This window comes from Peromyscus leucopus, chromosome 15, assembly GCF_004664715.2.
Source record: "Peromyscus leucopus breed LL Stock chromosome 15, UCI_PerLeu_2.1, whole genome shotgun sequence".
Taxonomy (NCBI): domain Eukaryota; kingdom Metazoa; phylum Chordata; class Mammalia; order Rodentia; family Cricetidae; genus Peromyscus; species Peromyscus leucopus.
In genome coordinates, this window is record NC_051076.1 from 19622867 (window position 1) to 19646395 (window position 23529).

At 42.4% G+C, this 23529-nt stretch overlaps 1 protein-coding gene across 1 annotated transcript; it reads left to right on the forward strand.

Moving 5' to 3' along the window:
- Positions 1–19: 19 nt before the first annotated feature.
- On the forward strand, positions 20–22585 carry Tfb2m (transcription factor B2, mitochondrial). The gene is made up of 8 exons (XM_028865489.2): positions 20–489; positions 1517–1605; positions 4533–4683; positions 10252–10400; positions 14501–14590; positions 16731–16793; positions 17633–17793; positions 22167–22585. Exons 1-8 carry the CDS (start codon positions 177–179, stop codon positions 22342–22344), a joined length of 1194 nt encoding a protein of 397 aa, XP_028721322.1. The 5' UTR covers positions 20–176; the 3' UTR covers positions 22345–22585.
- Positions 22586–23529: the final 944 nt, after the last annotated feature.

Consider the following 23529-nt stretch of genomic DNA (forward strand, 5'->3'; position numbering starts at 1 on the left):
AAGCGGAAGCGAGTGCAGAAAAGGTTGAGGCTCCGGCGTCCGCATGCGCCGCCTGTAGTGTTTGTTTCCGCCCGGCCTAGGGAGTCGGTGTGTTGCTGCTGCACGTGGGGATGTGGTGCTTCTTGTTCTTCGCAGAAACTCCCCGAACTGGTGGTTGTGGTGGATGTTAGAGGAGGATGTGGGGCCCGGGGATAGGGCTGCCTTCGCGGCTGGCGCTGTCAGTGTTGACCGGTCCCGGTCGCTCTTGTGTTCTGGGGTCTGGAGCGGCGACGCGGAAGGACTGGCAAGCGAGGAACCGTCGTGACTTCTCTGACTTCTACCTGCAGCCGTTATTTGATCATGATTTCGATGAGTCACCCTATTATGCACCCAAGGGTCGATCCGAGCCTACGCGTCATGTAGCGTGTAAGAAATTGGCCAAGAACCTGGTACGAAACATCCTGGGGTTCCAAAAACCGTCCCGTCAACTTGTACTAGAGTACAATCCAGGTGAGATAACAGAAGGTTTGCTCTTGACCTTGACATCCCTGATTTTCTAAGTTAGGTTTATTTATTGTGCGTGCGCGTGTTTAGTTCAGAAAACAACTTAGGGAGAGTCACTTGTATCCTTACACCGCATGGATCTCGATGATGACAACCTCTTGAGATGAGGTTGTCAGGGTAGACGCCAAATGCTCTTGCCCTCTGAGCATTCTCATTGGTCCTGAACTGTCTTTTCTTTTTTAAGCACCGCTTCTTACAGAAAGTCGGTTCCGTTTAGACTTGACAATAGTTTTTATGACGAAACGTTCAGATAGTCCATGAGTCAGAAGTAAGCTGCAATCTTAAATACTATTTTTTCTAAGAAATAGTGAGATTTGTTGAGGAGTGTAAATTTTGCTGTCACTGACATCCTGGAATGTTACCTGTTGGGATGTTGTGGGTTCAAGTTGACTGTCTAATCATCTTTTTTTGTTTGTTTGTTTGTTTTTTCAAGACAGGGTTTCTCTGTGTAGCTCTGGCGGTCCTGGATCTCGCTCTGTAGACCAGGCTGACCTTGAACTCACAGAGATCCACCAGGCTCTGCCTCTTGAGTGCTGGGATTAAAGGCATGCACCACCAACACCCAGCTCATCTTTTTACATATGTAAAGATCATATCTTTTTACATAAAAAGAATCATATCTAGGAATGTTGTGATATTTAAAATGTGTAAAAGTCAGCTTTGAAAGAAACTATGGCCAGATGTAGTGGCACACACATTTAATCCTCGCAGAGGCAAGCTGATCTCTGAGTTCAAGGTCAGCCTGGTCTACTTAGCTAGTTCCAGGGCAGTCAGGGCTACATAGAGAGACCCTGTCTCAAAAAACAAACAAAAAAGAAAAAAAAAATATTGGTGGTGCACACCATTAATCCCAGCACTTGGAAGGCAGAGCCAGGCTGATCTCTGTTAGTTTGAGACCAGCCTGGTCTACATAGTAAGTGAGAGAGACTATGTTGTTTATTTTGCAAATAAAGTTTTTCTGTTAATATACCAGGTCCTGGAATCCTGACTGAGGCATTACTTAAAGCTGGTGCCAGAGTGATTGCCTTTGAAAGTGAAGCATCTCATATTCCACATTTAAAGGTATATTTTTATGTTCCTAAAGTCATTTGTTGTTCTATCCACTAACTTTGAGTGGGCTAAAGAAGTTAGCACAATTTCTTCTTATAGATCTTTTTGGGGACTATGTTTAATATCATTAAAGACTAGGACCCATAATCTTCAGTGCTTGTTGAGTAACTTAAAGCTTGGGAGTTCTGGGCTGTTTTCTAGTTCCTATTGGTACCCAGAAAATGGTACCTCAAAGTGTGACACGTTGACATGCTGAGTATTTTGAAATAAAAGACAGTTGGAAGCCCACAAGTATAGCCTCAGAAATAAGGTATCTCTGCCTTCCTATCTCTTTACTTCTTTCTCCTTCAAATGGAGCCAGAGACCAGAACTCCTATTCCCAAAGGGCAGTCATAGAAACCAGGACCACCTCACTGCAAAGCAAACCATGGCCTGTGATTATTATTAGCTTTCTGTGTGAGAGCTGCCTGTAAAGACAGTCTCTGACCTCCTTTGTTTCATAGTAGATCATAAGTCCTTTTCCTCCTTTGGCCAGGAGGAAGGAACGGCACATGAAAGAGGCTAAGAGTCTTGACAGGTGGGCCTGGGGTCTGTCCCACCTTTGGTTGGTTATAGTAGATCACACTCCATTTATGCAAGCTCATCCCCACGGAGCTTCCTGTTCTCCATTGACTAAGCTTAATAAAATCGGGTGCTTTCCTCTAAATCTAGGTAGGACCACTTGTACATAAAGCTTGGTTAATTAGTTTGTTACATTTTTCAATTGGTAACCTACCTTTGGTTAAATGAGTGTTGTTTGTTCCCCTAAGATCAGGAGGGAGCATATCACATCTTCCCCTTTCTAAACAGTCTAGCTGAGTGATATATAATTGATCACTAAGCTTATGACCTTGCCTTTTTGTGAACTTAAAATTCAAGAGTGAATGCTAAGGTTAAGTTAGTGGATCTGTGTAAACTCTGAGTTTAGTTAGGACTTAAAATGAAGCAAAAACAGGTTTGATATGGTCAAATGCAGTTGCAGAGTGCTGGATTTTCCTCCAAATGATTGTTTTAGTGTTTCTGAGTCTTTAACTGACAGCTGACCACTAGAGAGGAAATTAGTTCAGAAAACTTATACCTGTATATCTATGCCAGTTTTCTGAAAGCGTGGAGAATGGATGACTTGACTTTAAAGTGCTGTGCTGTAGCTCAAATCCTAATTGGTCTTAGTAATAAAAACCCAGAGTCAGATGTCAGGGTGAAAGCTGAAAGATCAGAGAAGCAGAGCAGCCAGCCAGTAGAAAGGCTTCTTACCTCTAGCCATCCTCAGACTGTCTCACTCCGCCTTATCACTTCCTCTCTCTGTCCAGCCATGCCACTTCCTGTTTCCTCCTCCCAAGTGCTGGGATCAAAGGCATGAGATCCCAAGCTGGGGTTAAAGGTATGTGCCACCAGTGCCTGACCTCTAGTGGCTACCTCTGTACTCTGATCTTCAGGCAAAATTTATTTGTTAAAGCACAAACAAAATATCACTACACTGTGTGACAACAAAACATTGTAGAAATAGCTATGACATCTAAAGATTTAATTTAAAAAAAAAAAAACTTAAGTATTGAATTGTTGTTGGCCTTTGGTGTGGTTATGCTCAGTGGTAGAACAGTTAGCACAAACAAGGTCCACAGTGCAAACCCCAGTGGTAAAAGTGAGCCCGGCAGGTGAGGTGCCACATGCTTTTAATCTCACAAGTCTGGTGCAGTGGCAAGGCTAACCTAGTCTATGTTGGGAATTCCAAACTAGACAGGGCTGGCTACATAGGCTTTATCCAAAAAAATTGAAAAAAAAAAAAAGAGCTATGGTATATCAGGTTGACCTCAGCTTCATAGAACTCCTCCTACTTCTGCCTCCCAAGTGCCTGTAATCCTAACATATGGGAGGCAGAAGAATCACCCAAAAAGGTCAGCTTCATCTACGTAGTGAGTTCCAGTGCCACCTAGTGAGACCCTGATTTAACATTCCCCACACCTCCAAAGGAGGCAGCTTTATAAACAGCGAAAGCAGTCAACAAAAAGAAAGGAAAATTTGTTGATGATTTTTTTTTTAGATTCTATAATGCTTTATTAACTTTAAATTTTCTTTTTATTTATTTATTTATTTTTTAATATATATTTTATTTTACAATACCATTCAGTTCTACATATCAGCTATGGGTTCCCCTATTGTTGATGATTTTTTTTTGTTGTTGTTTTTTATTTCAGTTTTTTGAGACAAGGCTTCTCTGTGTGTCCTAGCTGTCTTGGAACTCCCTCTGTAGACCAGGCTGGCCTCACCTACCTGCCTCTGTCTTTTGAGTACTGGGGTTAAAGGCATGCACCACCACCATGCCTGGCTTGGTTTTGTTTTTAGGTGGTGCTGGTTTTAGGTGGTGCTGGTGGTTGACTTCAGGGCCTTGTACATGCTACATGAGTACTGTACTACTGAGCTGCATGGGCTCCTAGGGAGGTTACTTCTGTATCAGACCTCTTAGAAAACTGTTGCACTTGGACCATTTTTTCCTGCAGTGGTTGATTTTTAGTTCCTATGTTAAATTTGAGGCATATTAAGAATACCTGTACCTTCACATGAGAGCTTTGAACTTTTTTATTTGGGGTGCTATAGTGCCTCCCTGGACTTCGTGCATGTTTGGCAGATGACCTATCATTAAGCCATATATATTCCCAGCCCTTGGATTGTTCAGACCAAATCTCACTATATTATAGAGATAGACTGGTCTTAAACTTACTATGTAATCCAGGCCCTCCTAGAATTTGTAATTCTCCTGTCTCAGTTTCCTGAGTGATGAGATTGCAGACATGCCCCCATGTGCTCAGCAATTTTTAATTTTTTTTTTTTTGAGTTAGATCTTTGAATTGTAATGCGGTGTACATGATGAAATTTCTGATGTCACCTTCTCATCTCTTCAGGCCTTAAGGAATAGTATTGGTAGAGAGTTGCAGGTGGTTCACAGTGACTTCTTTAAAATGGATCCCAGGCAACAGGAAATAATAAAACCAGAATATGATTCACGTGTCGTTTTTCAGAATTTGGGAATAAAAGCACTTCCTTGGTCAGCAGGTAATTTTTTTTTTTTGTCTTCCATTAAAGTTAATTCTTTATAAACAGCATTTTCTTTACCAGTATGACTCATTTGTTTACTAGATGTATATGCAATATATAGAGAGATTTAGATTGTTCAGTTAATAAGCAACTGCTCTTACACTAAACATGCCATTCCTTTTTCCTGCATATAAATAACCATTTTATTTTTGTACAGGACAAGTTATGTTTTAAGTGGGGGGCTTAGTTATTGAATTTTAATTGTATATATTCATTGTACATGGGACTGTATTACATAAGAATTTTCATATAAGTGTATGTTTAAATATGTGTTGTTCATATGAATTCTCTTTCATATCACCTTGTCTTAGGGTTTCTTTTGCTACGAAGAGACACCATGACCATGGCAGCTTTTATAAAAGAAAACATTTAATTAGGTGATGGCTAACAGAGATTTAGTCCATTATCATCATGGCAGGAACCGTGGTAGCTGGATATATGGTGATGTGCATGCAGACATGGTGCTGGAGAATTCTGCATGTAGATTCAAACGCAACAGGAAGTGAACTGTTTCACTGGGTGTGGCTTGAGCATATATGAGACCTCAAAGCCCGCCTCCACAGTGACACACTTCCTCCAAGACCACACTCTCCTACAAGGCCACACTTCCTACCAGTACCACCCCCAAACCACCACACACCTTTTTATTCATAATTCTTTTTAAAGACTTATTTATTGTGTGCATGTGCGTGTTCTGCCTGTGTGTTTGTCTATACACCATGCCGTTGCAGTACCCATGGAAGCCAGAAGAGCGCTTTGATCCCTGAACTGGAATTTAGACGGTTGTCAGCCACCATGTGGGTGCAAGGAACTGACCAGTGTCCTCCAAGAGCAGCTAGTGCTCTTAACCACTGAGGTGTCTCTGCAGCCCTCCATACTCTGCCTTTCTCCTGGTCTGCTACCCTCCTCTGTTCTCTTACAGCTTCGCTTCTATACATGACTTTATGTGTCTGTGGAAAATCTAGTAACTACATATGAAGAAAACAAGATATTTGTCTTCTGAGGCTGCCTTAATTTGCTTAATATGATAATCTCCAGTTTCTTCCCTGCAAATGACATAACTTTGCTTTTTACAACTGAAAAAAAAAATGGCATTGTGTATTGTGGTCAGTTTGAATGCATTAATAATAAACTACAATGCCGTCTTGATGGGTTGTTCTGTTAATCAGTGCACAGTGACCTTTATGTCTTCCACCTTGTTTGTGTTGGGAGTCTGTTTTGTCTGTTAGAATGGGGACACCTGCTTGTCTCCCAGCCCCGTTTGCTTGGAACACCTTCTTCCATTCTTTCACCCTAGGGTTGCTCCTGTCTTTGACCTGAGGTCTGGTTCTTGGAAGTAACAAATAATGAGATCCTGTTTTTGTTGTTGCTTTTGGTTTTTTGGGGGGTTGTGGTGGGGAGAATGGTGTTTTGGTTTGTTTGTTGGGAAAGGTCTTACTGTGTAGCTTGACTGGCCAGGAGCTTACTGTGTTGCAGGCTGGCTTCAAACTCATAGAGATCCATTTGCCTCTGCCTTGGTGCCCCCCCCCCACACCTGACTTAGGTCCTGTTTTTAAATTCAGTTTGCTCATTTGTGCCTTTTGATTGGGGAGGTTAGGCTACTAACACTCAGTATTATTATTGAAAAGTATCTGTTAATTCCTGCTATTTTATTATCTTGTAGTATTCGGTGTTTTTCTCTCCTTTGCTTAACTACAGTTTCTAGTGTATTTCTTCTTTCCCCTTGCCTCCTGGATGTCTTTATCTTTCTCTTCAGTCTGAAGAATTCCTTCACGCATCTTCTGTGGGGCTGGCTGGTTGAATGGTTATGAATCCTTTAGTCTGCCCTTATCATGGAATGTTTTTCCTTCTCTTTGACTGTGACAAAGCTTTGTTGGTTACAGTATTCTGGGTTCACAGTTGTCATCTTTCAGAGCCGGAAATGCGTCGTCCCAAGCCCTCCTGTGTTAGTTTCTGTCGAGACATCTGCTGTTGCTCTGCTGGCCTCCGTTTACATGCAGCTTGCCACTTCTCCCCCCAGCTTCCAAAAGCTGTCTTTGTTCTGTATATCGAGTGCATTTTTGTTTGTTAGGTTTGGTTTTGATTTTGATTTTTCAAGACAGGGATTCTCTGTGTAGCCCTGGCTGTCCTAGAACTCTCACTATGTAGACCAGGCTGGCCTCAAACTCAGCCTGCCTTTGTTTCCTGATGAAAGGCGTGTGCCACCAGCACCCAGCTGAGTGTTTCAACCATCAATGAAGTGGGAAAGTTCTTGTCTGCTTGCGTCTGTTTGGTGCTCTAAATGCATTATGACTTGAATGGGCATGTCTTTACCTAGATTCAGAACTTTCTCCTATGATTTTAATTAGAATATTTTCTATGCCTTTAGCATGAATCATTCTTTTATGCTCATGATTTATAGATTTGGTCTTTTCTTATGGTATCCCACAGATCTCAAATGTTCTGTTGATACCTTTCAGTTAATTTATTATCATTTTCTGAATGTTCCAATTTGTCTTCTTTGTCTTAAGCCCAGATAGTGCACCTTCACTTTGATCTGTTTTACCAGTGATGCTTTCCACAGAGATTTTTATTTGACTTCCTGAGTTTAATATTTCAAGTATTCTTCAAGTATTTCTATCTACTTCTTGAATTTCAATTTCTATCTGTACTTAACCTTATTTCATTAAGCTGTTTGTGTTCTCTTGGAATTTGTCCAGGAATTTATTGGTACCCTCTTTGATTTCTTTGGATATACTTACAATCCCTAGTACAACCCTAAAAGTAGAAGAGTGTCTGCAGGAACAGTCACTATGGAAGGGGAGGCCCACTATGAACATAGAATGCAGTCAACTACACAATCCCTTCTGAGTGCCCATCATTGTCGTCGGTACAGGAACACCGATGGTATGATGTGTCTTAGGCTCTTAGTCACGGTGTATGCATGGAAAGGAGAAAGGTGGAGCAAGGTTAGTGAGGAGTATTGAGTTGGGGGAGAAAAGGAGAGGAGGGAAAAATTAACAAAAGGGGTAACAGTAGGAACTGCAGGATGTCCATGAAGCAGTTTTAGCTAAGGTTAGCCCAGCATTCATGCGGGCCGCTCACAGCCGTGTGTACCAACAGCTCTAGGAGGTTCGATACCTGTGGCATCCTTGTGCACCTGCACTCAACATGTGTGCCTACATGCAGAAACACACATCTGTGCGTAATTTTAAAATCATGAAAATCAATCTTAAAAATAGAAAGACACATTATCAAACAACTAAAAGATTAAACGAGTCCCAGCTGTTAGGAGGCTGAGACCAGAGACCCCACAAGCCTGTCTGTATAGCCCATGTGCTTTGGACAAGCCTATGGAAATAAAGAAGAGGGGAGAGCAGGATAGAGGACAAAGTTAGTCTGCTGACTTGAGTATTGAACAGAGATGAGCATGAAGGGGAAAGAGCTGGTTGGGGATAGAGAAACTGCATGCAGTCTCGCCTGATTGCTGGCTGCAGCCTTGCACCTGGATGCCTGTCCGTCAGGTCACAGAGGCCCAGTCTGTTGAGGGGAGGGATGCATCCTTCACAGGTCTGCTCATACATAAGAGTCGCACCTGGGGTAGGCCTTCAGGAGTCCAGTTTCGAATGCTTATCCTGCTCTTCGGCTGCACTTCTGGATGTCTAGGGTGTGCCACCCCACACAAGTGTGTGTTCTCCTATAGGCTCCCTCAACCAGGTGTCCGTCTCACGGAATATTGCATGGCTCTATCTAATTCAGATTTTTTCCAGTCTAGTTCTATGACACTTTTGGGGAGGAAATGGGGCCAGGACTAAACTGCTGACTCAGCAGAGGGTTTTGTTCGTTCTCTCTTTTCATGTGCTTGTGTGTAAGTATATACATGTACATACCAGTACCCTCAAAAGCCAGAAGAAGGCATCAGATCTCCTGGAGCCGGAATTACAGGTCATTGTGAGCCACCCATGGTGAGTGCTGGCAACCAAATTTGAGTCCTGGAAAAGCACCAAGTGCTCTTAACTGCTGAGCCATCTCTCCAGCTCCAAGAATCTTTTTAAAATGGTGTTCTGTGGCTGCTCTCATGGGTGCCAAGAGGAAAGGGTGTCCCCCAGTATCTCCCCTGTCATTGCCATAGGCACCTGTCTTAGTGTTGCTTTTGCTCTGATGAACGCTACAATCAAAGCAACTTGAAGAGGAGAAGGTTTATTTCACTCACAGTTTCATATAACTGTCCATCATCAAAAGCAGTGAGGGCAGGATCCTGGAGGCAGGAGCTGATGCAGAGGCCATGGAGGAGTGCTGCTTACTGGCTTGCTCCTCATGGCTTGTTCAGCCTGCTTTCTTACAGAACCCAGGACCACCAGCCCAGGGATGGCACGGTTGCTTGAATTTCTAATGGTCTTTTAATAAAAAACGCAGTACCAGATATTGGGGTAAATGCTGAAAGATCAGAGAGACAAAGGAACAAGCCGCTAAAGAAACTCCTCACCACTACCAAATCCTCAGGCCGAATGGAAGGCGAGATCCTGTCTCCAGGAATCCTCTGACTGAATTCCTCTGAGTCCTCAGCTGGAAGGGTCTAGTTCCTGTCTCCTCACACCTTCTGTCCCTTTCCCACCCAGCCATTTCACTTCCTTCCTGGTGCTGGGATTAAAGGTGTGTGCCACCATTGTCTGACTGTTTCTCTCCTAGTCTGAATCAATCTCATGTAGTCCAGGGTGGCTTTGAACTCACAGAGACCCAGACAGATCTTTGCCTCCCAATTAATCCCGATTGGATTAAAGGTGTGTGCCACCACTGCCTGGCCTCTGTTTAATCTAGTGACTTGTTCTGTTCTCTGATTTTCAGGCAAATTTTATTAGGGTACACAATATATCACCACATGGCACCATCCACAGTGGGCTGGGCCCTCCCCTGTCAATCACTAATTAAGAAAATTCCCTACAGGCGTGCCTACAGCCTGATCTTATGGATACGTTTTCTCAGCTGAGGCTCCCTCCTCTCAGACGACTCTAGCTTGTGTCAAGTTAACTTAAAACTAGCCAGCATAGCAACTTTCTTGTTCTCCCTTTTTTTCCTCTTTATGTATGTGTACACATTCGTGTGTGCACATGTACACGTGTATGCCTGTGGAAGCCAAAGTTTGATGTTGAGTGTCCTCCTCGATCACCCCATATCTGTCACTGAACCTGGAACCTAGTTAGGTAGACTGGACAGTAAAGCCTGGGGGTCTGAAGTCGGGTTCTGACGCCTACACAGTAAACCCTTCTTTGAGAGAGCCCTCTCTCTCCCTAGCTCCTAACAGTTTCTCATTTACGTCATTACTAGACTGGACAGTTTATGGGTGTTTACCCACCTCTTCTGATGATGTCACCCAGATGTCCTCAGTTGCTTCCTGCGACTCCAGCACACCATACCTGTATGTCACCCACCATCTTGGATCCTTAACTGAAATAGTTACCATTGTTAACTTACTTTGCATCAATAAAATGTGATCATAGGAAAAAGTTTTAGGAACCTTATGCAAGTTTATGCTTGTATCCCTAACAGGTGTTCCTGTAAAAATATTTGGAATCCTACCAAATAAAGAGGAAAGACGAATACTTTGGAAAATTCTGTTCGATCTGTATTCCTGCGAGTCTATATACAGATACGGACGAGTAGAGCTGAATCTGTTTGTTACTGAAAAACACTTCCAGGTGGGTTGTCAGTAGTGACTGGTGTTGCTACTTCGAGAAGGTATTGTAGAGGATGCTGAAGAGAAGGCTGTAGTCTTCTGAGGAACTTCAGCTGCATTTTCATTTGGGGCCCCTGACATGTGAGAGTTTAATTATTTTACAGTGTACAGTTCAGTGGCATTAAATATGTTTATACTGCACATCCAGTACTTGCGGTCTAGCTCCAACATTTTTTAGATATTCCACTGAGCACTTAACAACACGCACACGCACACACACACACACACCCCGCGCGCGCTCCCATTTCCTCAGGCTTTACCGACCATTGTCGCAGGAGCTTGGCTTCTCTCTGAGCTTGGCTTTGAGTCATACTACCTTTGTCCTTTTGTGGCTGGCGTACTGAACTTAGCTTGGTATCTTCAAGTTTCTCTGTGTTACCGTGTGTTGAAATTTCTTTCATTTTTTTTTCTTTTTTAGCTGAATATTATTCTCCTATATGGACTCACTAAAATTTATCTATTCATCTGTGAAAGAACACTTAGCTGCCTTCCCTTCTCAAATACTGTGACTAAAGCTGCCACACACACACACAAGTTCCCGCTCGCTCTCTGGTTGTGGCGGGGTGGTGTGCAGGTGGATTGTAATGGATTTGTAGTCAGCCTCTGATGCCATTGCTCAGGAGCCATCTACTTCTTTGAGTTTTTTTTTTTTTAACTTTTTTCTTTCTTTACCTCCATTTTCCTTCTTCATTGATCTACTGTTTTGAGAAGGGTCCCTCACTAGGACTTGTAGTTTGCTGTTTGCCTAGACTAGTTGGCCAGTAAGCCCCAGGGATCTGCCTGTCTCCGCCTCTCGCCGTGAGTTACAGGCCTGAGCTGCTGTGCTGGCTTTTCCGTGGGTGCTGAGGACCTCGCTCAGGTCCTCCTGTTTTTGTGGCGAGCACTGTACACTGAGCCGCCTCCCCAGCCCCTGCTTTCTGTGGCTTCGGTTCATATGTGTAGAACTAGCGTTGCTAGATCGTGTAGTGCTTCCAGTTAATGTTTTAAGGAAGTGCCATACTGCTTTTCTTGCTAGACACAATATTTTACTTTCCCAACAAAGTGCACAAGAATTCAGAGTTTTCCCCATCATACTTGTGTTTCTTTTTATTTTATTTTGTGAGGTTCTTTTTGTTTGTTTTGATTTGTTGCTGTTGTTGTTGTTTGCTTGCTTGATTGTTTTTCGAGACAGGGTTTTCTGTGTAACAGCCCTGGCTCTTCTGGACTTGCTTTGCTGGAACTCACAGAGATCCGCCTGCTTCTGCTTCTCAGGTTGTGGGATTAAAGGCGTGTGCCACCATATCCAGCTAATTTGTGTTTCTTGTTAGTGTGTGAGTGTGGGTACACACATGCCACATCATATGTGTGGAGGTCAAAGTTGTGTTCCAGAGATCGAACCCAAGTCAGCAAGCTTGGCCAGCTGCATCACCCCCCGGCCCTTTCTTTGTGTTTCTGATACCATCTCATAGCTGGATGAAGTAGTGTTTCAGTGTGTTAGTGTTTTCCTAATGGCTAGTTTTTGCTGAACATCTTCTTTGTTTTCTTACCAGTCATTGGTATATCATCAGTCCATCAAAATCTTGTGTCCTTTTTGGTTTCTCACCACCCTGACTGCTTTATCTTTGATAGAAGGGCACATCAGTGCTTCTTTCCATTGACAGTGGAATACATGTCCCGACAGAAACAGCAAAGGAGGTTGATTTTCTAGACAGTGGACACTGAAGAAAGCTAACCCAAACTCAATAGCTGCTTGATCATTTCACAATCATATTCCAAAAAAAAAAAGCAGGGATACTGAACAATAGAAAAAGAGCCCATTGGTTACCACCAGGTTCCTTCAGATGACCTTTGTTGTATAAGGATTAGTGCAGATGGACTGACATTATCTTGGCAAGTTGTGCCTGGCTTGTTTGGGAACTTTGGCTGTTCCTGATTTCTGGGAAAAACAAATCAACAACATTGGTTCACCTTAGTGGCTTGGAACTCAGGTCTGAGCGGCTCCACTTGGACTTGTAGTCTGCTCTTTGGGAGTCTGGTGCAGGGACAGCAGCCTCTGCTTTTCCCTTCTTAGTGAGAAGGCGTCCTGCAGCCATGAACAGTGCTGTTAGACTCGGCTAACGGTCCACAGCGCTTCCTGTGCGTGGGCTTTGCTGCAGTCTAATAGGCAGTGCCCATTTGTACATAAAGGAACCCTAGATAGGAATAATGGTGCAGGAAATGAGGGAATGTGTCCTTACCCAGATAGTAAATATTGGCGAGCCATGTAGAATGAGAGTAGAGAATCTCGATCCACATACCTACATACATGTCTACTCTAAATAAACAAAAAATGAGAACAAGGAGCGGAAGAATGCTCATCAGGTTGTAAGTTGGCCACAGTGGCCAAACCTGTGATCCAACTATTTAGGAGGCACTTAGTGGGTAGAGGAAGAAGGATCAGAATTCAAGGTCATCCTCCAATATATAGTTGGAGACCAGCTTGGGCTACATGAGAACAAAAATTTGTCTTGCAACTTCTTTAACATGAACTTTTCTATGAGATCTTTTCTCGGTGATTGATACCTTCCATTCACTGATGGTATCATCCTTAATGTCCAGCAAGAGTCGGCTTTGCTGGGCAGTGGTGGAGCACCCCTTTACCAGCACTCTGGAGACAAGAGGCAGACGGATCTCTGAGTTCGAGGCCAGCCTGGTCTACAGAGTGAGTTCCAGGACAGCCAGGGCCACACAGAGAAACCCTGTCTCAAAAAAAAAAAAAAATTAACAATTATTTTTTATTAAAAAAAAAAAAAACAGTGTGTGTGTTTGTGTGTGTACGTGTGTACACTTGCATTCACTCATGCTCATACACACCGTAGTTAGCCCTGTGGGAGTCAGGAAACAACTTGGAGGTGTTTTTTCCTTCCACCATGTTGGTCCCAGGGATTGGACTCAGGTCATCAGGCTTGGTGACCAGCACCATCTTATCCTCAGCCATAACAACTCTTGATACACAACTTTGTAGCTCACCTAATGTAGAATTCTAGCATACTTCTCTTTTCCCATAGTCCATGCTGTTCTGTTATGTTGTTGGATCCATAGTGTATGAATTGTTTCTGTCTTAATTGTGCCTGTGGCTAAATGATGAGTTTTTCCTATTTGTGTTTGGTTTTAGTTTTTGAAACAGTCTTGCTCTATAACCTGGGCTGGGTATGGAACTCACTATGTAGCCCAGGCTAGCCTTGAACTCAGAAGAATCCTATCTTAGTCTCCCTAGTGCTGACATTACAAGGTGTTTGCTACCATGTCTGGTCATTATACATTTTTTATTTAGTTTTTCTTAAGTAAGATATACCCCTGAAATGCCACCTTATTAAGAGTGATACGTCTGTATACCATGTGCATGTAGTTCCTGAGGAGGTAAAACAAAGGGCATCGGATCCTCTGGGTCTGGAGTTACAGACAGTGGTTGTGACATGTCACGTGGTTGCTGAGAACTGAACCTGGGTCGTCTGGAGGAGCATCCCGTGCTCTTAACTGCTGAGCCATCGTTCTGGCCTGCAGTTTTGTTTTGTTCATATTTTTAATTAGATGTGTGTGCATGTACTTGACAAAGGCTAGAAGGTGTTGGAGCTAGAGTTACAGGCCTAACAATTCTTGATGCACAATTTAAATAGCTCACAATCTTGAGCTCTGAGTCTCCTTTTGTCTGTGCTAGGAACCAAATTCCAGTCAGGAAGAGCAACAAGTGTTCTTAACCAGCCCAGCCCATACAGTCAGCTTTATCTGTTTATTATATGTTTTCAAAAAGGAAAACTCTACTTGGAAATACTTATGGCTAATGTTTTGTACTTAGTTCTCACCTTTTTGGTTTGTTGAGATGGGGACTCTGTTATATAGTCCTGTCTGTCTTGGAAGTCAGAGATCCACCTGCCTCTGCCTACTGAGAACTGAGTTTAAAGGCATGTGCCACCACACCTGGCCAATTCTCATTTTTTAATTTAAATTTCTGGATGCTATTAAGATGTTAAAGGTAAGATCCAACATATGATACTGATTATGAATCTATGTAACATAATTTTCTCTGTTTCTTTTTTCCACTAGAGACTAATAGCAACTCCTAAAAGGCCAGACTTGTATCATGTGTTGAGTGTGCTTTGGCAAGTGGCTTGTGATATTAAGTTTATTCAAATGGTGAGTAAAGTCTCAGATGCCAGGAGAATTTTCTTACTCAGATGCTTATAAGCACAGACCATGCACTAAAGGTTAATTTAAAAGATTAATTTATTAATTCATTCTTTTCCAACTTGTTTAGTTTTGTTTTATTTTGACATAGGGTGTCACTATATAGCCCTACCTGGCCTCGAACTCCTTATGTAGATCAGGATGGCCTTGAATCACAGAGATTATCCTACCTCTGCATCCTGAGTTCTAGGATTAAGGTGTTTGCTGTTGCCAGTTCTTGAAGGGAGATTAATGTTGACACTTGTTTGGCACCTTTTGAAGGGTTTTTATGAGAGAAGGGTAAGAAGATATTTGATCGAGAGACCTAGTTGACGAGAAGAAAGACAGAAACACAGGATAGCTTCAGGAGAGCCTGTATCAATACCCTACAGCCTCTTCCATTTATTCAAAAGGGTTTCTTATAACAATGCCAAGGGGCGGGGGCAAAAGATCTCCCCCTTGCTAGATCAAAGCACACCACACAGCCAAGTGCAGACCCTTCCAAACACCTGGTAACCCCACCGGTGGTCAAATCATTCCCTTATGTAGCTCTGCTGGGTAAAGCAAGCCCAGATTCTCAGACCCGAGTAAGTTCTCACTAGGAAACCTCTGTGGGTCTCCGCAGCACCTTTTTCTCTAATCATAAAAGTAATATTTGAGACAGTGCTCAAATAGCTCGTGATAAAACTAGGAAACTTGCTGGTAGTGGTAGTGGTGCATGACTTTAATTCCAGCACTGGGGAGGCAGAGGCAGGCGAATCTCTGTGAGTTCAAGGCCAGCCTGGTTTACAGAGCTAATTCTGGGATAGCCAAGCCTATACAAAGAAGCCCTGTCTTGAAAAACAAACAAACAACTAGAAAACTTGGTTTATTTGAGACATGCTCTCCAGAAGGGAAATTTTGTGAACCAGTACTGTAGTTCTATAGCCCAGACATCACCAGTGGCAGAGATGACACACTTCTGTTTTCTGTCTGCCTATGCTTCGCTTTCTTTAGTATAGTGGATATTACATTCTTTGTTTTGTGAGACAGGATTTCATTATGTAACCCAGGCTCACTCACTTTAGACTTTATCCTCCTGTCTTAGCTACCTTGAGTGCTAGGATTGTATGTGTACCACCACCTGTCACAAGATATACTGTTTGAATACTGTAGTTCAAATACTTAGTCATTGTTAACACTTAATTAGCAATGCTAGATATGATTCGAAGTGTTTTTTGTTTTTGTTTGTTTGTTTTATATATAATATATATATATATATATATATATATATATATTTTTTTTTTTTTTGGTTTTTCGAGACAGGGTTTCTCTGTGTAGCTTTGCGCCTTTCCTGGAACTCACTTTGGTATACCAGGTTGGCCTCGAACTCACAGAGATCCACCTGCCTCTGCCTCCTGAGTGCTGGGATTAAAGGCATGTGCCACCACCTCCCAGCTGATTTGAAGTGTTTATCCTTTTATTTGCGTGGGGTTTTTGGATTTGAACACAGAAACAGTGCTCAAATAGAGAGCTACAGCCCTAGCCCCTGGGTATGGTTTGTCTTTGGTTTTGTTTTGTTTGCAGGGTGGGGTAGACTGGGTCTGATATAGCCCAGGCTACCTCTACCTCCCAAGTACTAGGATTATAACTATACACCACCACACTGAGATTCGCATAGGTAGGTTTTTGTTTGTTTGTTTGTTTTATGGTAATAATAACTTGAAGCATTTTGACTAAAGAGAACTAACACAATTGAGGAGCCTTAGGCCTCATTTGAGATATATGTAAACTAAAGAATGTCCTGGGGTTGAAGAGATGTCTCAGTTGGTAAAGTGACTACAGTGTTAGCATGAGGGCCTGAGTTCAGTTCCCAGTAGCCATGTGAAAAAGAGCCCACGCCTCTAATCCCAGGGCTTGGGGAGGCAGAGACAGGAGCATCTTTGGGACTTGCTGGCCAGCTAGAGTCCATAAGATCCAGGTTCAGTGAGAAACCGTTACTTAACAACGGGAGAATGATAGAGTGAAACACCTGGAAAACAGCCTCCAACCTTCACACACGTCCATGTGCACATGTCCCACATAGAACTTCAGAAAGAAAGAACTGTCTTGTCTGTTTTTCCTCCTCCAGGAACCTTGGTCCTCATTTAGTGTGTATCCCGAAAATGGGCACTTAGAGAAGTCAAAGCTTCCGGTAAGAACAAATGATGCTGCCATTCCTGTTTATCACATTTATTTTCTTTAAGATTGCCTTCAGAGGCTGGAGAGAAAGAAAAAAAAATTATCTTTTCTGAATTAACCTTTTCAGTAATAAAATTATACATATATATGTGTGCACACACAGTAAATAAATGCATGTTTAGAAAAAGATAAGGAAGCCGGGCAGCAGTGGCGCACGCCTTTAATTCCAGAACTCTGGAGGCAGAGCCAGGCAGATCTCTGAGTTTGAGGCCAGCCTGATCTACAGAGCGAGATCCAGGACAGGCACCAAAACTACACAGAGAAACCGCCTGGAAAAACCAAAAAAAGAAAAAGATAAGGAAAAGGCTAGTCAGTAATCCTTGTGTGTTCTTGGGTCTGCTGGTGGCGTCCTTGAACACACAGGAACTCGTTTCCTGTTGGTGTGTCTGAGCTCTGATTTCACTGTAGTCACGAGGCAATCAATACACTTGAGCTTTCTGGGTCAGATAAAGGAGTGTCTGGGCTTCCAGCCCAGTGGTGGGAAGTGGTTTTCAGGCACACATTGGGTTTGCCCCCCGACTGAGGAATGGACTAGGACCCTCCCATTGCCTCTTTCATGGCAAATGTGAGCAACGTTGCTCTCTGTCACATACAGAATGAAAACCTCCTCCTTCTAGGTTACTTTCTGTCAGAACTCTGACGTGGCCCGCGGTACAGTGTGGAGCCTTCAGTAAGCAAACCAGGGACGTGTGGGGATGTGCAGCCAGTGGCTTGAAGGAGTCAGGGTCGAGGCTCAGTTCTTCTCCCTGGTAATGGGTATGACTGACAAAAGTTACTTTCTCTTCTGTCTAGGACTCACTAGACTCAATGAAACAAAACCTATATTTTATTCAAATGACTCCTCGTAGAAGTTTATTTACAGAAAACTTAAGTCCCTTGAATTATGATACTTTTTTCCACATGGTGAAGCACTGCTTTGGGAAGCGCAGTGCTCCAATTATACAGCATTTACGGTAAGTAGAAATTCACATGATAAAAGGAGTGATTTAATGTGACTGTCTCCTGTGTGACAAGGTGGGGTTTCACATCTTGAGTTAGAGTAAGGTGTGCCCGTGTTAGAAATACGTTGCCTGTTAAAATTACCTCCTGGACTGGAGAGAGGGTTGAGAAGCAGTTCACAAATGCCTGTCATTCCAGTTCCGGGGGACCAGCACCCCCGCTTTGCCTCCATGGGCACCACACAGGCAGCAGGCACACACTGCTGTATGTATGCCATTCCATACGAGTTATAAAGAAGTCAATAAGAGCACCCTTCTCTCTGCTGTGCCTCGTTGTCCTCGCCTCCCTCTGACCACCTGTTTTCGTCTTTAAGCGGCAAAACCTAGGCTGCTCGAAGGCTGTTTTAGCTCTGTTCGGTCTGTATTTGTTCTGTTTTTATGTGTGTTCACACGTGGACTGTTCTGGGTTCCTGTGGAGGGCAACATTTGCGTCATCCCCCTGGAACTGGAGTTACGGAGCTGCTTGACATAGGTGCTGAGAACTGAGCTCAGGCCCCCAAGAAGAGCAGCGAGCGCTCTTACCACAGCCAGTGTGGCGCCTTCTCCATCCAGCTTTGTAACTGGCAGCCCTCAGTATTGTCAGAAGATGGAAAAAGTGTGAAAATGGTCATTTTAATGAATCGTCATTTGCCATATAACCTTAATGGGACTGTTGACTAGAAATACTTATTTTTAGTTAATTTATTTGTTTAGTTATTTGTTTTGAGATTGGTTTTATGTAGCCCAGGCTAGCTTAACTTTCTGTAGAGTCAGAGATGAACTTTTGACCCTCTGGCCTTTACTTTCCAAGTAACAGGATTAGAGCCCTGCCACACTATTTACATGAAACGGTAAGTCCATCATCTCAGCTCAGGACCTTGGGGCAGGAGAATCAGTCACATGAGCTCAAGGCCTTTATCGTAAGTTCCAGACCAGACTGAGATACAGAGTGAAACTATCTTTTAAAAAAACCTCACACACATGGTGGTACATGCCTTTAATCCCAGTACTTGGGAGGCAGAGGCAGGTGGAACTCTGAATTGAGGCTAGTCTGGTCTACATAGTGAGTTCCAGACCAGTCAGGGCTATGTGGTGAGACCCTATCAAGAAATAAAAAAGATTAAAAAAAAACTAGAATGTAGCTGGAGGGCTTCTCTCCAGGTTCCCCAAGCCCCGCAGTCCCACAATCCACTTATAAAATAATCACTCAGACGCTTATATCACTTATAAACTGTATGGCCCTGGCAGGCTTCTTGCTAACTGTTCTTTTATCTTAAATTAACCCATTTCTATAAATCTATACCTTGCCACGTGGCTGGTGGCTTACCAGAGTCTCTACATGCTGCTTCTCCTGGCGGTGGCTGCAGTGTCTCTCTTTCAGCCTTCCGCTTCCCAGAATTCTCCTCTCTCCTTGTCCCACCTACCTCCTGCCTGGTCATTGGCCATCAGTGTTTTATTTATATAGAACAATATCCACAGCACTTCCCCTTTTTTCTTTTTTTTAAAAAGGAAGGTTTTAACTTTAACATGGTAAAATTACATATAACAAAACAATTACCGAGCAAGAATTATAGTTACAATATTAAAGAAGATGTCCTATCTATCTTATATTTGTGAGTTTAAGGTTTTATATCTAACTTATCTTTTATCATAACTGAGGAAATTACAACTATCTAGTTTTCAACCACATCAAAGACCTGAGAAGGAACATAATGGTACCTGAGAAATGGTAGACGGATGCAAGCAACTTCGGGAATCTTGCAAGAGTAGACCAAGACAGCTGGCAGCCTGGACAGTCACCTGATGTTTCTCAGCATTGTTGGTGCATTCAAATTGGCTACAGGCCTAGAGTATCTGACAGACCATTTTCAGAAGCAGGAATTCTGAGAGACCATCTTACCCTGTCTTGGCAGAGTACAGTGGTCGCTTTCCTTGTGTCCCGCTTGTCCAGAAAGGACAGCATTGTATTTGTACTGTCAGCCGTCAAGGCAAGGGCAGTTCTTTGCCCAGTAGGCCATTTTGTGCCAAAAAGACAAACTTCCAAATGGAAATGTCTTAGAAGCCCAACATTCTCTCGGGATCAATTGGTGCAGCCAGGAGCAATTGTGTCTCACATCAACAGAATTTTAAGTTATTTAAATGCCATATTCTCTAGGTCTATGAAGTGTTTGAAGATTACCTATCTATCTGAAATATATCTATGTATACCTAGAAGACTTAACTAACATGGCTACAAATATGATTATCATAGATGACTGATTATTAATCTATTTTTAATGATCCATTACAATTTTAAATGAGTTAAACATAATACCTCAAACAAGAATAGAAATATATATATACAGTATAACAAAATTAACTTTAAGTTTGTATTAATAAACTAAAATTTTTACCAATGTAAAACATTTTAAACATAAACTAAAATCTATACCAATGTAAAACATTTTAAACAAGTTGTTCTTTAAAAGTAGGTTCATTAATCTACCCTTTTATCTTATCATCTCCATATCCTCCTATATATCTATATTATATCCCCTTTTCTTTTTTAGAAAGAGATCACATTTATAATCAACCTGTTTTAAATAAAAATATTGGTTTCTCTCTGTCCCACACCAGAGGGCTCTTCTGATTTGGGACACAAGAATCTCTTAACCATTTTTTTTTTTTTAAAGCAATATGTCTGGGTTTAGAGGGGAGTGAGCCAATTCCACCTCTAAAGCCAGCTTGGTATATTTGGGAATTTGGGCGTAGCATGTCTTACTACTTCCTGCTGGAGGGGGGCGCTGTATCTTATGGGGACGCAAAGAAAATTTTAGACCTATGGGGTAGTCCGTGAGGCTGTATTGTGTGAACCAGTTGCCTTGAAACCGCTCTGGATGTTGGATCATCTGGGCCATGGTGTCATCGGAGACCTTTCAGGGGGTCTTGGCTGGTGAAACCTGATGTATCTTAATCTGGAACAAATCCATAGCCTCTGGCTTTCTGTGGAAACAAAAGCAGAACCTCTTTTCCAAAGCAACATATCCTTAAATCCAAATTTTGAAGTCAAGTTACCTTTAAAATATACATATTGGTTTAATTCAGCATCTTTTTTGATCAAATGTTTTTTTTGCAGTTAAAAATCCCAAAGACAACACAATCCAGATTGTCTGTGTAATATTCATCTTTACGTGTCTTTTTACATTAATTTTTTGTCTCTTTCAAGCCTACGTATATTTTACACACATTGTAAACGATGTTATCTGAATCAGTCTTTTTGTGAGCCTATTGCTTTAAACTGCATCCTTCTAAGCCTGAAACAGCGCTGTGGCTGCTGGCTCCGCCCACTTCAGCTTCCCAACATGGCAGTGGTACGTTTTCCGCCAGCTCTGGGAGTCATCAAGTCTCAGAAATAGTGGGTCTAAGCTTTTATCAAAGCAGCATGTAGCCCAGAAACCTTTTTTTAAAAAAATACTAGTAAAGACTAAATCTACTACACAGCATAATGTGCCTCTGGCAGACCCCTCATTCCCGCCATACTGCCGGTCAAACGCACTCGCCAGGAACCCGCCAGTGTTCAAACCTGCGTTTTGCGGCGTCTAGCTGCTCATATGAGACAAGAAGCAGGAACCTGGTTTTGGCTCTGTTTAGAATTGGTTATTAAATATTCTCAGGTTTAAGGTGGAAACTCGAGCCGTTGGGTGCCATTTGTAGCTGGAGGGCTTCTCTCCAGGTTCCCCAAGCCCCGCAGTCCACAATCCACTTATAAAATAATCACTCAGACGCTTATATCACTTATAAACTGTATGGCCCTGGCAGGCTTCTTGCTAACTGTTCTTTTATCTTAAATTAACCCATTTCTATAAATCTATACCTTGCCACGTGGCTGGTGGCTTACCAGAGTCTCTACATGCTGCTTCTCCTGGCGGTGGCTGCAGTGTCTCTCTTTCAGCCTTCCGCTTCCCAGAATTCTCCTCTCTCCTTGTCCCACCTACCTCCTGCCTGGTCATTGGCCATCAGTGTTTTATTTATATAGAACAATATCCACAGCACTAGAATGTTTGTGAGAATTGATTGCACCACTTTAAACTTATCGGTGGTTAGCTCTAAAATTCTAGGAATGACTTCCCAGTCTCCTGAGTGCTGAGATTGTAGGCTTAACATTTATTTTATGTAAATATTTCTTATCCATACCCAGTATGGTAGTACATACCTATAATCGCAGTACTTGGGAGGTAAGGTAGGAGTTCAAAGTCATCTCTGCACAGGGAGTTTCCATTTTAATTGATTTTAGGAGACAGCTCTCTTAGATTTAGCTGGCAGTTGTTGTGAAAGGGAGTTAAACATGTTTACTTGCTTTTCCTTTGCAGTTCACTGAGTACAGTTGAACCAATTGAAATACTGAGGCGGGTGAGAATAAGGCCTGGATGGACAATACTTAAACTGTATCCTCAAGACTTCAAAAGACTTTTTGAAACTATCGAGAGTTCTGAAGAGTCTCTCTTCAAATGGGTCTATGATAGCAGCTTGGAGGACATTATGGTCTAGGAAAACAATCTACAAGCCATGAACTGGAGCTGTTTATTTATTTATTTGGAAATTAGGAGACAAATGAAAACTGAATTTCAAGAAGTTCATGCACTTTCAACAGAAGAGAAACTGCCCTTGTTTGACACAAATGAGGCAAATAATTTCTTCTGAAGTTGATGCCTTTGATACACTTTTTTATTCAAAATTGAATAAAATGGAAAGTGTCGGTTCGATCAGATTAAATTTGTTTTATTTTAAATTACTGTCTGCTGTAGATCAGTGTTAGAACACATACCTAGTATGTGCTCCCCAGCACAGGAAATTAAAAAAAAAACAAAACTGTATTTACTGTAAAGGTCCGTAGGTATTTTTTTTTTCTTTTTGGTTTTTCGAGACAGGGTTTCTCTGTGTAGCTTTTGCGCCTTTCCCGGAGCTCACTTGGTAGCCCAGGCTGGCCTCGAACTCACAGAGATCCTCCTGGCTCTGCCTCCCGAGTGCTGGGATTAAAGGCGTGCGCCACCACCGCCCGGCGTCAGTTGTAGTTTTGTTTACTTTCTTAAAAGCCATTTGGCCAAACATCTTTAAATCCCACAGCTTTCTCCATTGCCACCTGCTCCCATCTTCCTCCAGTTTCTGTACTGTTAACCTGAGAAAATAAACTGATTGCCCCGGCATGGTGGTGCAAGGCCAGGGACCTGGAAAGTAGAGAACCCATCAGTTCAGTTAAACCATATAGTGAGTATGAGGCCAGTTTGGGCTAATAAGAGCCCTTGTCAAACAAAACAATTTAAACTTTCTTCAGAAAGGGATTAGTTTATCGTTCAGTATGTTGAAATGGATTATCAGGCACTATACAATGTAAATGTTTAAATTTTAGTATGGTTTTAAACATTTTAAGAAATAAAGTTTTTACATAATATTTTATAATTTTTTGCTTCTAAATACATAAATGAAATATTAAATTGATCCCAAATGTATTTACCTTAGTTGTATCATATGTAGTCAGTGCTTTCAGGGAGTGGTTCTGTCTGTAACTGAAACTCGAGAGCAAAGTGCAGTGGTGTGCCTCTGCAGCTGCGGCGGTGCTGAGGTGGGAGGGTTGAGCCTGAGTGGTGATGGGGCCAGGGGCAGGTGGAGGAGCATTTATATCTAATCTTTATCAATAAAAACTCAGGGTCAGATACCACGGTAAGAACCTGAAAG

Bases quoted from the DNA above. Each gene is read 5' to 3' on its own strand.
- Tfb2m (XM_028865489.2), top strand. From the start codon at position 177: ATGTGGGGCCCGGGGATAGGGCTGCCTTCGCGGCTGGCGCTGTCAGTG. The intron at 4,684-10,251 runs GTAATTTTTTTT...TATCCCTAACAG, and splicing joins AGCACTTCCTTGGTCAGCAG to GTGTTCCTGTAAAAATATTT. The intron at 17,794-22,166 runs GTAAGTAGAAAT...TTTCCTTTGCAG, and splicing joins CCAATTATACAGCATTTACG to TTCACTGAGTACAGTTGAAC.